The following is a 13,907-nucleotide window of genomic DNA, read 5'->3' as shown; positions in this document are numbered from 1 at the left end:
TATCTCCAGCTAAGAAAGTTTTCCATGGTTATCAATTAAGAGAATACGGTGGACATACTATTCAAGGCTCACAGGTGCTTTTCTAATCACCCAGTCCCTTCCTGAACAGACTGTGTACCTGCATATCCAAATCATGTACATTATCTAGAAGGTGCTTTTCTCTCTGCCAAAATCCTGTCTTATTGTCCCAGCTCAGGTGCCAGTTCTTCCCTGGAGCCTTCATCTAGTCCCCAGCTAGAAAACTAGGCCTATTGGGTTCCTATAATGTTTTGCTTATAGATCAATTAGTTCCATATTGTATATTTCCCTACAATCCCTGGTAACAGCACTGCAAATATTTTCTGGGTTAGATTCGAATTACAACACCCAGAAAACATTCTCAATTGAAAACTTAATTCTGCCTTGTTTCAAGATATCTGTATTGATGCCAAATTTCATCAAAATTTGTTTCAAAAATGGAACAGACATCTTGTAGATAAGCTCAAAATGCCAAATTGTTCAGACCAATCTCATTTTTATTCTTTTTTATTTTTATTTTTTTAAATTATTTTATTTTATTTATTTATGATAGGCACACAGTGAGAGAGAGAGGCAGAGACATAGGCAGAGGGAGAAGCAGGCTCCATGCACTGGGAGCCCGACGTGGGATTCGATCCCGGGTCTCCAGGATCACGCCCTGGGCCAAAGGCAGGCGCTAAACCGCTGCGCCACCCAGGGATCCCCCAATCTCATTTTTAAATATACCTCTTCCAGAAAGGCCAATACCTTTTCTCTCCTTCCCTTAAAACAGGAAATTTGCCAAACATCATTTAACACTTATTGTAGCCCAAGTGTACTTCTTTTCGTGCTCCAATACATATATATGAAAGGTTTACTTTGAAGAAAATTAATAGTTTATAAAAGGGGCACTGCTGATAATCTGAATTTCGAATGTTCGTTCCTCTATGTTTTAAAAAACTGCTAACTTCAAGTTCTTTCACAACTACTCTTATAGGAAGAGTAATAGTCTTAAAAGTACAAAGTTTTTCTTTAGTTTTATGGACCCAGTCACATAAAGAGGGCAGAAGGCCCTGCCAACGATCTAAACATGATTGTATTCCCCATTCCTACCTCCCATTTATGGTTTTTGAATGCTTCTGGTAATCGGTACATTTTGTGAAATTAAAAAATGCAGCAATTTCTTCTGCAGAATTCCAGTTATAAATTAGGAACCATTGGTCTGCTATGGTTCTCATAGTGGATTCCTGGAGCAGCAGCATCACTAGGATCTTGAAAAGATGTCATAATCAGGCCACGTCCCACACCTACCTTCTAAATCAGAAACTCTGGGGTTGGAGCCCAGCAAAATCTTTTTAAACATACCATCCAAGCTGATTCTGTTGCACATTAATCTTCAAGAGCCACTAGTCTACAACAGTGACTGAAGAGAAAGGGGTACGTGGATCCAACACCCAGAGCTCCGAATAGCCTGCAAATGTGTGGAAATGCTATGTTCACCAGCCACTGCTACTGCTAGAAGTGATGGGCTGGAAGAGGCTTAGCATAGGGCAAGGGATCCCAAAGAACTCCCTAACAACAGTTCCCTCCATGGCTTCCCTGGAGATCCCCAAGGCCTGACCAGTCAGTGGAAGAATTCCCAGTAAGAGGGGCAGTGAGAATCCATTCATTATTCACAAATACCCAGAGAACCCTACAGAGGCCTTGCTAGAGTCTAGGACCAGAGTACTACTGCAGTCCCTGTGTCCATGGAGCTTACCCTACACATGCTCTACTCAGCAGCTCTGATGCCGAAGTACTGCTGCTCCAATCTGAATACCTGGAGGAAATAAGGTCTTTCAGCTCTCCACCAAAACACTACTAATCTAGAACTTTCCCAGTACTACATTTGTTCACTGGTTCTAGTTTGTTTCCCTGCCTGAGTTCAAAGGGCTAAGCATCCACATGTTGTCTGTGTTTGACCATAGCTCAGTTTTCTTGTGATGATAGGCCAGGAGAGAAACCTGATTACCTAGAGATGTACAGTCATATCCTACCTCAACCTTACTAGGAAACCAGAGAAGCAAGGTAGCAGTCAAAACCTCTTTAGCTCCACCCTTCTTCCGAGACCTTAAATCCCAGCATGTATCGCTCCTGGCAGGGAGGACAAACAAAATGACCAACTCAAAACACAGAGACCTGATCTTTTTAACACTTAAGTCAGACATTTCTTACTCTCTTTTAAGTAACCCTTATACCAAATGTGGGGCTCAAACTCCTGACCCTGTGATCAAGAATCCCATGCTTTACAAACTGAGCCGGCCTGGTGTCCCAATTTCTTGGTGAATTCTTAGGTATCTGCTCAGTGGTAATTACTAAGCATCATTTGTGTGCCACGCAATATGCCAGACATGGGGTGGGGAGGGCACCATAATAAACAAGATGCAGTTCTGGCCCCTCGGGGGCCCACAGTCTAGTGGGGGAGATTGCCAGGTGAGCAGGCAATCATAACACAGAGTGGTCAGTGCTAGATGCAACAGAAGCAAAAGAACTACGACTAGCTTGGGTGAGCCGCACTGGGGGGCAGGCACGGGATTCAAGTGAGACAGGCTAGAGTTTGAGGGGGTTTTCACTTGCCCCCAGCTTTGCTTCACTCTTGTTCCTAGGACCGTTTCTATTATTCTCTTAGTAATCTCTTTGTGAAGAACAGTCTTAGAGTCTCAAGGAGGAAATACTGATTACCACATGATCGCAGGCAGCGCTATCGCAAGATTCTAGTGTATGAATGAATAATAAGTGTGTCTACCTAGTAACGGGACTTGTGCAAGATAAAACAGCTAAGACTTAGTTTTTAACCAAATGCCCTGAGTGCTCCTTTCTTACGATGGAACAAGGAAAACTTGATTATGGTTCACAGGATTATACAGATAGCTTTTCTGTTAACAGTGTGGAGACATGCCTTACTGTTTTTCAGTCTATTTCAAGTGATGTCAGTATATGGCTTAATTCTTTTAAAGTCCCTTTTCCTTAATAAATTTCCAGTTTTCATAGTCCGTGAAAATACCCAAACACTTCAAGAATTAATTGTTCTATTTGTGGATATCTGACATGATGTGCCACCTCTGCCTCAGTGAAAATGTCTGCTGTTGAAGGCTGGCTTTTGCAGCCTCATGCACTCCCTTTGGAAGCTTACCATTTTAACCAAACGTAGGGCAGAACTCTTGTTACCTTTGCAGGATTTACTGGGGAAACATCCCTTAGAAGCTTGATGTTTAAACGTTGATTTCTAAATGCTCACCTGGAACAGCGTGTTTGGCCCTTGCAACCGGGCAGGACTCAGTGGAGCAACGGGACTAAGGCTGCTCCAGAAATGTATGCTGGATAGCAGTGGACTCGGGGTCAGGAGCAATCCATTTGGTGTCTGGGAAAGAAAGCACACACACAGATTGTGATAAAGGTGTCACCTGACTCTGGCCCTGATCAGCAGTGTGGCCAGGCGCACTAGCCATGAACCAAGAAACAAGCCTTCCCGTTTTAGGAAAATCTGACAACTACGTTATTTCTGCAAGGCTGCACACAGTTGAATTTTCTTCAGTGCTATTGTATTAGCAATTTCATAAAGGAGAAGAGTATGGACGAGTTACCTTCCCTAAACAGTCTAGTTATAAGACTCAAGTTCAGAGCAACTTTTGTCCAGATGGTTTCTTCAATTTGTTTCCCTTCCCACATTAAACAAGATCTAGTGTATACAAAATGAGATTCCATGAAGGGGCTTTATTAATTTTTTTAATCTATATTTTCCTACAGTGGACATCCATTACAAACACATTTTTAAAAGGGCCTCTCAAGCTTCACTTTTGTGGGTATCATTGGCCCTTTAAGATTTTAGGATCTGTTGTTAAAATACCCTGTTAGCAGCTTCTTCAAAAGTTCTGAACTGGGTTTTCCAGATTGCACTCCGGATGTGGGGCTGATGAGAATTCATCTCCCTGGCAATGATTTGGAAGAGGAAAAAATTCTTTGTTAGATTGCGTGTAAAGCCAAAACTGTGGGGTTTCCCAGGAGAGCGCCAAGGACTGCCTTTGCTTGCACACACACAGCAGGGGTCCTGGCCTGCAAGCTAGCTAGAGCACAGAAGAAACAACTCGCTCCAGCTGGTATGTCTGCATGGCTTTTATTCTCAGCTGAGGCAAACTCCCTGGCCCATGGTGGTTTTGCACCTTTGCTGACTAGAAGGAGCCCCCTCAGTGGTTTTGTGATGTCAATAAGGTGCTTTGTGTAAGAAGAACCACAGCACAGGCGCCAGCATTGCAGATTGCATCACATTGGATGCTGAAGTGTTATTTTTTCCTAGAATTGGCCTCAGCAGCTTCGTTAATTATCGAGAACTCTTGGCATAAACCTAAGTTGAAAGGTCTGCTCTGTTCAGCGAAAAGGAGACAAACATCCAAAGGTTCTCAAACTGTGAAGGTGCTGAAAGGTAAACTGATTTATACCAAGTCATTTGAGTCGTTGGTTCCACAGCATTTCCTACACATGAAATGACCTGTGGGGTTACTAGGATAAATACATGTTTTGGATAAGCTTCGCACTTCTAATCCAAGGCAGTTTCACAAAGATACCGGGCCATCTGGGCTGATGACTACGACCTAATGGTTCAGCACGGGCTCTGTCAGGGTTCCGACCTCAGGACCACCACTCCTGACCTGCGTAACCTCTCTATCCCTCGGTTTCCAAAGCTAAAAAATGGGGAGGAAAAAGACACCTACGATACAGGATTGCTGGGAAGATGAAATAAGCTCTTCATACGTGCCCGGCACAGAGCAAATGCTCCAGAAGTGTTCATTACAAGTGTACCCGGCCTCCTTAGTGAATCTCATGTGTTCATGGGAGAAATCCTCAATGTCCAACCCAGAAGTACTCAGCATTCTGAGACCAGTCAGGTCAGTCGGTACCGTCAAGGCTCCTCTCGTTCATATTAGGCTCAAGTCCACAAGCCCAGGTCATGAGAGAACTACCGTGTTTGCACATTACTCCGGAATCAGATTCTAACCACAGCACGCCACATTAACATTCAAAAACCAGGGTGTTCAGGGTCTCCCACTTTACCTGCCAACGGGGAGGTCCCAAAGCTCTTAAGAGACCTAAGTCTTAAAAAAAAAAAAAAAAAAAAGAGACCTAAGTCTTCTAGACTACAAAACATCTTTCTCTTATTCATGGCCATAAATAAACATCCCCTCCTTTTTCATCCTGTGAGCAATACATGAAGTGTAGAATTTTTATTTTAGTCTAAAATATGTACCCAGGTCTGGATGTGAGATGTTTGCACATCTGTTTCTAAGGGATACAGGATGTACTCAGAATACAGTAGTCCTCTGTTTTGCATGTTTAATACATTTGGAATATCTTTTATAATATATGCAAATAAATACTGTGAAGTGATTTCATTCGCTCTCCTCCCTCCCATCTCTGTTCTCCCTGAAGATCCTGTGGCTGTAAAGAAAACTATTTGGTTGCTCTGTTAAGGAATGTCCCTATTCATGCCCACCCTGGGTAGTCCGCAGTAAAGTGTGTTTTCAGGGCCTCTTTCCGCAAGCTCCTAGAGTCAGGCAAGGGGGGCTGAGCCTAAGAGCTGGAGGCTAAAGAAAGAAGCCACAAGCAAAATGCATGCTTCCTCTGCCTTCACCAAAAAATATTTTAGCAAATGGGCCGTTTTGAACGGCAGACCGGGAGTTCCTGATCATCAGCTGCAGGGAAAGGAGATGCCCTAGGACCCGAGGCAAAGGACAGTGATGTTCAAGGGGAAAGACCTTCCGACCAGGATCTCATTTCATCCCTTTCAACTCAGATCTTCCACACAATACAGAGTCGCCTACAAAGCTGCCTGTTTGAGCTAAACCTGGTGAGCTGGCATTGCCCAGACATGCCCCTCCGAGTGCCCTGGTTCATGGCCCTCTGCCTCGGCCAGGCCCTCAGACCCCCTCCTCCTCCCTCCTCTGCCTACCTCTGCCCATCAAAACTTGACCTCCTCAAAGGAGACTCCTCTGCTTTTCTCTCAAAATATGACATTTCTCTTCTTCCTAAATCTTTATCACACTTTATAACCACTTTTTTCCTTCACATTTTCTGCCTCCTAGCATGGTAATTTGCATATTCTTATTATACCTCTTTCTGTCACCTTTAAGGTACCTTGCTCATCTTTATTCCTCCTACAGTATCAAGTTTCTAAATACGTGATGAGTTGAAGCAAGCTGGGGCTCTAGGTACATTCCCTCACATGTCACCTGTTGGACGTGTCCACTTGGAATGCCCCACATGTTCAAACTGGAACTTCTCCCTTTCTTTCCAAATCTAGGGTTTCTTACGACTCCTCCATTTCTATCAACAATACCACCTGTTTGTCCACTTGAGAAATACTGGCTGAGTGCATGGTATCGGGTGCCAGAAATACAATGATCAAACAAGACATGATCCCTGGACTCACAGCCCTGTCTCCGACCCAGCATCCTAGTCCCTGAGATGCAGAATGCCTTCCCACTGCTACCACCTCTGGACACGGCCTGTGGATCCTTCTTGGAACTGACTCTCTTATGCCCCCCTCTCTTTCCATTCCTGCTACATTCACGGCCTTATCACCTTAGAAATGGCATTCAATAAATGCCACCTAAACCAGCCCACATACCTCTGGTCTCTCTTCCAATCTGTTCTGAGCACCGCCACCAAATCAGCCACCCTAAGATACTATGTTTCTTGAAATTCTTTCAGTTTCCGGGGGAAAAATTCCTTAGCCACAATTCTAGGTTCCCCGATAACCTGACATCATATGCTGCTTAATTTCTCTCTATGAACCCTCCTACTTTGCTTCTAGGTCCTGAACACTATAGATTTCCAACCTACAAGTTCTTTAGCACTCATTCCAGAACTTCCCTGCCCACCTAGCCCATACTTCCCTGGGCTAGACCTGTTCCATAGGTGATCTCATCCATTTCCATGATTTTAAGCACGCTTCCATGTTAGTGACTCCCTAACTTTATCTCCAGTCCCAAACTCCTTAGCCACAGCTCTAGCTGGATGTTTGCTCCTTCATGTCCTACAGGCTTCTCGAACTCGACATGGCCCAAAATGAACTTGTAACCAACCTTTCACCAGGAGCTTATTCTTCCTCCCAAGCTCCTCATACTCAGCTCCCGGCTCTCCCCTACCACCTTCACACTTGGTTCAGTCACCAGGTCCTGTGTCTCTCAGTCTGTCTCCTGGGACCACCTCCCACTGCCACCACCTCAGATCTAGATCCTCTTTGTCTTTCATCTGGAATATAACAGTATCCTGACTGGTTCCAGCCTCACCTCACCCCAATCTCCGTCATCAGGTTGATTTCTAAAAGAACTCTATGTCATTCAGCCCCATCTCCGACCCTTTCACCTTTGGAATTTATCCTCCCCACCCCTCACTGAATTACTGTCCTGCCCCTAATATACTAAGCTATTTCACATCTTTGTGGCTTGGCTCAAGCTGCTCCTCTGCCTACAATGCCCTGCTCACCCTATGTGCCAGATGGACTGCTACTGATCCGTCAACACCTGACCCAAGTGTGAACATGCCTCCCATGAAGCCCTCTCAACATCCTTTCCCAGCCCCAGCAAAATTAATGCCTTCCTCCTTTGTATTTCTTTTGTACTGATTTGGGATAGCATATTAAACAATTTAAGGCAAGTTATGAGCTCCTAATGATCAGAGACTAACTCATGTCCGTATCCCCAGCTCCAAGCACAGCAGCTTACATGTAATATGTGCTCAGTTCTCATGAACTAAATGATCTTTGCCCTCTTCTGTTCCTGATGTGAGCTTCTCTGCACTATGTGTTTGACTCTTGCCCTGTGCTCCTGGGTGTCTGTATGCCTTTTCTTGGCTAGGTCCTATGGTCTTGAAAATAGGCCCTGTATGGACTTCTGAAATTCTTGCAATGATTTGTAAATACTACTTGATAATTACCTGTTGAAAGATATTAGTAAAAATTTTTGTTTTTCTTGATTTAAAACCCCAGCAAGCTATTAGTTTCCTATCAAGTCTGAGTTCCTTATCTAGTTTTCAGGGACCTCTGCAATTTCACATCCCCCCCGCCTAAGTTATATTCCCCACATTCCTCACCTACCGGACAGCAAGCTATAAGCTCATGAGAGCAGGAACTATCTTGCCCGCCTCTGTATACCCCACAATCACTAGCAAACAGGAGGTGGTTAACAGTTATCTTCCCAATGAACAAATGAACATAGTAACCATTTACTGACTAAAAAGGATGTGCATGAGCAGCTCAACCAGAAGTACTTGCAGATTGATTTGGTAATTTGAGATAGTAGTTAAGTCTTTCTCAGGCTTTAGAAAATAAAAGAGGAAATCAGGATGTCAGTTTAATATTTTGTTGTACCAACAGACATCACAAATCTTAGTCTCTCGTGGACGCCAACAGAACCCATGACAGTGCTGTTTTGGGGTTAGAAACAAATCCTCAAACAAAAGGCAACTATCTCTGGAGGCTTCTGGAGCTGGCCAAATTCAAGTAAAATCATCGATTTTAACCCTTAGCCTCTCTCTCCTTGGGAAGCCCTGGACCATTCAGGGCTGAGGACCATGCTCTACGGTCTGCCCAAGGCCCAAGCCCTCCATTAAAGCATCCAGCTTTCCTATGCTCTCCCCTCCTCTGTTTTAGGCCCGTCTCCTGAGGTTATACCCGCACTCTCTCCCCACCTCATGTCCAGGTCCCTGCTCCCCTCAGCCCAGCCATACCACCCTCAGTCCCACTGCGCACAGCCACCCGAAATTCCTCGAGTGCAGGTTCAAAACCCCAGGGCCGGCCTGAGCTGCTCGCCTGAGACCACAGCACTGGCATGGGTTCAGAGATGGAGAAACAGGCTACCCGCACCCAGAAGGCAGACACGGGAATCAGGGTTGGCCCCGGTCTGGCTTGAGGCCTCCCTGAACCTGACCAGTAAACACAAAGGAGGCCGCGGGAGGGAGATCCTCAGATGGCCCACCCTGGCCCACTTCTCCAGTTGCTTCTCTCAGCTGCTTCAGGAACCGCTGTTTCTGAGCCACTTCTTGAGCGGCCCCCAGTCACAGGATGGTTTTGTTTGATCAGATGATGCCTGAGAAACCCCTCCATGCCCGTTCGGGCCGGTACCTGAGCCCGAAGCCCTCCCGGCCGGGGCGGCTCCCTCAGTACCACCAGCTCACAAGCCTGATGGACGCGGGCTCTTTGGGCCACAGTTTGGGAGCAGCCACGGAGGGGAGAACGGCCAAGAGCTGCCCTCGCTTGTTGGGCCGACTCCACGGACGGCTGCGATCAGGACAGCCAGGTGTTTTCCTGCCAAGGACATTTTACTGAAGAGCATGGATTCTGGAACAGACGAGCTGGGTTCAGATCTGCCTCTACCGCTGTTAGCTGTGTGCCCGAGCTGCCCCGCCTCAGCGCCTCGTGGACCTCAGGGGGCCATAACCGCGTGGACCTGGTGGCCCGCGGGAAGAGTAACCAAAGGGGCGCGAGCGACCGGCAGGCGGGAACCCCTACGATGCCGCGGCCCTCAGGACGGTCTCGGCAGGAGCCCCCGCCTCTCGGCCCCAGCATCACCCCGACGTTAACAGCGCAGGGCAGCGGCTCCGAGGACGAGCATCCACGGCCCCACGCCCCGGGCCGCGGCCCGAGCCAGCACCCGCAGGGACGGGAGTCCGCCCGCCAGCGCCCGCCCCGGAGCAGCGGCTTCCCGTCGCCTTTGGAGGGAAAGGCCACCTTCTCGTGGGCGCTCGTAACCCTGGAGAATCTCTAATCCCGCGGGCCAGCCTGCTCTCCTCTCCCTACGCGGACCCGGGTTTTCTCAGGGTAGCGCCGCTCTTCCTGGGGAGCCCGGGGGGCCGGGGGGGGAGAGCCTTCCCTTTCTTGCCGGAGACTGCAGGGCAGCGCAGACCCACGCCGCCGGCGGCAGTGGCAGGATCAACCTCGACCTCCTTAGCAGAAGCTAAGGGCCACTCCTCAAGTGCCCCAGAGAGGACCCCGTCATAAACATTCCCTTGAGCCCAGGGACGCCTGGGCAGCTGGGTTGGTTAAGCGTCCGCCTCTTGATCTCGGCTCAGGGTCGTGAGATCGAGCCGCACGTCAGGCTCAGCGCTCGGCGTGAAGCCTGCTTAAGATTATCTCTCTGCCCCTCCATCTCCCTCTCTCACCCCCTCTAAAAAAAATCAATCAATCAGTCCTAAAGCCCAAATGCCTTCATGAAATGTCACTTGGCCTGCTCGACCTTCCCTGGGAAACTACTGTTTGCACCTGCTTCGATGGCCAGGGCGCATGGTCGCTTTCAGCCACTAGAAGCAGGAAACCAGTGAGGCGTCGCACCGTAGCCACTACCCTGAACCTTTTCTCCTGTGGACGCCCTGGTCTGGGGATGGAAAAGTAATTTCCCTTCACAGTCACACCGTGACTTTGGCCTGCGGGCCCTGAGATGACATTCTGCAGGACAGAGGAGGTGGCTTTGCGTGCTCTTTCCTGCCTTTCTGCTCTGCCACCGAGTCAGGGCGCCTCCCCCATGCAGGGCCGGCTCTTACCTGTGCGGTGAAGAAGGCTGGGGTGAGGGATCCCGAGGGGAGAGCTGGGCTGTTGAGGGCGATAGAGCCGATGTCGGTGCCAGATAGCACCAGCGGGGGTGCGGAGATTTCCAAGCCTTTGGGTTTTTTGGCCTTTGGGGGAAGAGATGGAGACCTGGTCTTGGAGCCCGATGACAGGTTCAAGGGCTCTAGGGAATCGGAGTCATGGCAGGCGGCCTCCAGGAAGAGGCTTCTGTGTTCAGCAGGGAGGGGCGAGCTGGGGGACAGGGACGGGGACCGAGACGAGGAGGGCGAGGCGGATGAAATGCTGGCGGCATTTGGCAACATTAAGGAGGAGACCTTGGCTGAGGCCGGCGAGGCCAGGAAGGCCTCCGAGGTGGAGGGCAGGGGCACCACGGGCCTGCTGCTGTGCTTGTCGGTTTTATTGGTCACAAACCTGATGACAGTCCTCACTTCTTCCACGGGAGGGCTGTCTTCCGGCGGCTCCTCCAGCTTTTCCGTCTTGATGGCCTTGAAGGATTCGGGTGGGTTCTGCAGGGAATTAATGGTGAAGGATGAGTACAGGCCTGAGTGGATGTATTCATTGCGGCTTGTGCTCTTGAGGGCTGACAGCCCATGTCTGGGGGCCTCCCGGCCCTCGGAGGGCGCCTTGCAGTCGCTGTCCTGCAGCAGAAGGCTCTCCCGGCTGATCTCCACCGCGTGGGGGTCCATTTTCAGGATCTCCGGGAAAGAGACAAACTTGTACACAAACTTCTGTCCAATCACCTTTTTGATGATGTTCTGTGAACAGAAGAGGAGACAGTGAAAAGATGAGTGCAGCAGGGAGGGGGGACACACTTGTCGCCAGGGGATGGGGGCAGCATCCACTGGCAGGAGCCGCGGGAGGAGGCCTCAGCCTGGCCTGGCAGCCCTGCCGGTGGCGCCGATGATGCGTCTCCGTCGTCATCGGTGACGTAGGGTCATCGCGCCTAATAACCAACGCCGAGCGGTCACCCTTCGCCGTGCCCATACCACGTGGCCGGCCGTGCCCTGCATCATCTCACATCATCTGCACGGCGACCAATCCGAAAGGGAAGGTACCACGGCCACCTCCACGCTAGATTAGGAGACTCCCTCTGAAAACTTAAGAAAAATCAGCTGAGAGCGCTTGACTAAGGCCGGGAAGCCGCGTGGCAGGTGCGTGACACAGGCCGCCCTGGCTCAGCCGCCCCATGGTGCTGAGGCCTTGACCTGCCTCTGGGACCTGTGAGGGTTCCACGAAATAATAACGGGAAAGCATTCTGGAAGCTGGGCCGCGTCACAGAAATGTTAAGTTATTATCAGCAGCCACCACAATGTTTTCTTAAGTCGTGAAACCTTTTCTCCCCCTTTTTAATTTTCTGCCAAGAAAGCCACTGGAGGGAAAAACAACTTGTCTCCTTTTAAGATTTACATCACTCCTGCAGGATTTTTGGTTGCTGGTATCGAACTCTGGCTCTTCAGGCTATGGCCCCAGCCCTCACACGGTAGGACAGAAATGAACACCACTAATCACTGCGAAAGTTTCCGAACCCCTTAGGGAGAATGGACTTCGTATGAAAGACTGTCAACTGTCCCTGAGGTTGGTTTCATCGGAACATCAGCAAGTATCTATCAGATGTTTGTGGGGTACAAAGGAGGTAGTGGTGGCGCCATCCTATGGGGAAGGGACTTGGGATGTTTCCTTGCAAACAGACCTGGGTATCAGTGTAAAGAAAAACAAAAACAAAAAAAGTCATTTAGGGGAGAACTTTAGAACCCCTGTTGGGCACTTACTGCATACCAGGTGTTGTGCGCCAGCTCTGACCTGTTCTCATACTCACCCGTCCTGGAGGGTGGGGGACATCACCTACGACCTGAGCTCAGCAAGCTCAGAGATGGGGACTGAGCATCAAGAACCACCAAGATGTTCTCATTCTGAAGCTTTTTCAGATTTCCACAAAAAATTTAGGTGGAGAGCGCCGAAGAACCCCTTAGTTGGGGTGAAATTTCAAAATGGAAACGCAACTGACACGTCACACCGCATCAGTTTCAGGCGTTCCGCGTAAGATCACAAGTCGAGTTAACATCCGTCACCGCGCCTAGTTTAACATTTTCCCCCTTGTGATGAGTACTTTTAGGCTCTACGACTCTCTTAGCAACTCTCCAATATACCACAGAGGCTAAATGTAATTAAATTTTGATGTTCCTTTTGTGATCGTGGTTCGGCTCATAAACCTAAGTATATTATGTTTTTACCTCCCCCTTGTTACCTTACAGCATGCCCACGTGCATGCTTCCTCCTTAAACAGATCATCAAATCCCAGAGGTGACTTTACCCAGCAGTCAGGAGGGGAGGGCACGGTTACTATGCCCCTGAGGTTTCTGAGCAGGAGTCCCTCAGGAGAGACACACGACGTCCCCATCCAGCACCAGAAATCCCAGTACTGCAAATCCTGGAGAACCTTCGCTCAGCACCAGCCCATGGGAGGCTCCCACCCCTGAGCACGTTAGGTGCAACACTGAACAGTTGTAGGGCCCGGCATCCTGGTGCTGGGGCCCGCGATTTAACCCACTGAGTGCCATTTACCCCCACCTGACCACAACTGCACACTCATCACTAGCAAAGCCAAAAACCGCTTACAAACCTTCAGAGGAATCTGAGAAACTCAGGAGTTCCACCTCAGCCTCCTTGGCAGCCTCTGTGGGCACCCACCGGGCGTGGATAGACAACAGGCCTGGGGGAAGTCCACTCCTGGCACAACAGGGCTAAATAAAGGGTCACTGGTGCCGCCCCACTCAGGGCAGGGTCTTAGTCATATTTCTGGTTTTCGTTAATATTTCTCTCTCTAGGTAAAAACCTTATTTTGTCTTCAGCCAGTTTGGACATCTATCAAAACGGACTGAATGATTAGATCAATAAATAATTAAGAAGTAAATGATAAAATTCATTATTATAAATTTATAAAAAGTACAAGTTTTTAATTTTTATAAATTTGTAAATAAGTAAAAATTGAAAAATAAATAATTACACAGAAGAAAAGTGAAACTGTATGGTCTCAATCATTTCTCCAGGCACTTCTTGTAAAGTTTCTTTTCTTTTTAAAGATTTTATTTATTTGACAGAGAGAGAGCACAGGCAGGAGGAGCAGCAGGCAGAGGGAGAGGGAGAAGCAGGCTCCCTGCTGAGTGGGATCCCAGGACCCTGGGATCATGACCTGAGCCAAAGACCCCATAAAGTTTCTTTTAAAACCTCTAATTTTAACCTTTAATTTTATTTTGGGTATTCAGAATATAATGTCCAAGCAGGGGCTATATGCATAAGCAAACCAAGGAGTAAT

The 13,907-nt window shown here is 48.4% G+C and overlaps 2 protein-coding genes across 3 annotated transcripts in view; one reads left to right on the top strand and one right to left on the bottom strand.

Annotated features, from left to right (window-relative positions):
* CDK17 (cyclin dependent kinase 17) overlaps positions 1–11,080 on the top strand; it is a 135,063-nt gene extending 123,983 nt beyond the window's left edge. Inside the window, exon 18 of the mRNA XM_077845899.1 lies at positions 4,581–11,080. The gene's annotated coding sequence lies outside the window, so the exon portion shown is untranslated. The remainder of the gene's footprint in view (positions 1–4,580) is intronic.
* The window catches only part of ELK3 (ETS transcription factor ELK3), a 64,529-nt gene that overhangs the window by 5,139 nt on the left and 45,483 nt on the right, over positions 1–13,907 (bottom strand). The window contains exons 3-5 of one of the 2 annotated variants that reach the window (XM_077845901.1): positions 10,570–11,349; positions 3,275–3,397; positions 1,757–1,816 (exon numbers count right to left, since the gene is read on the bottom strand). In XM_077845901.1, the coding sequence (XP_077702027.1) occupies positions 1,769–1,816; positions 3,275–3,397; positions 10,570–11,349 (951 nt within the window). In that variant the 3' untranslated portion in view covers positions 1,757–1,768. The remainder of the gene's footprint in view (positions 1–1,756; positions 1,817–3,274; positions 3,398–10,569; positions 11,350–13,907) is intronic. The other variant, XM_077845900.1, reaches the window with a different exon arrangement.

This window comes from Canis aureus, chromosome 13 (assembly GCF_053574225.1).
Source record: "Canis aureus isolate CA01 chromosome 13, VMU_Caureus_v.1.0, whole genome shotgun sequence".
Lineage (NCBI taxonomy): Eukaryota > Metazoa > Chordata > Mammalia > Carnivora > Canidae > Canis > Canis aureus.
Note: the sequence above shows the minus strand (reverse complement) of the source record. Positions and strands in the feature narration are given on the sequence as shown.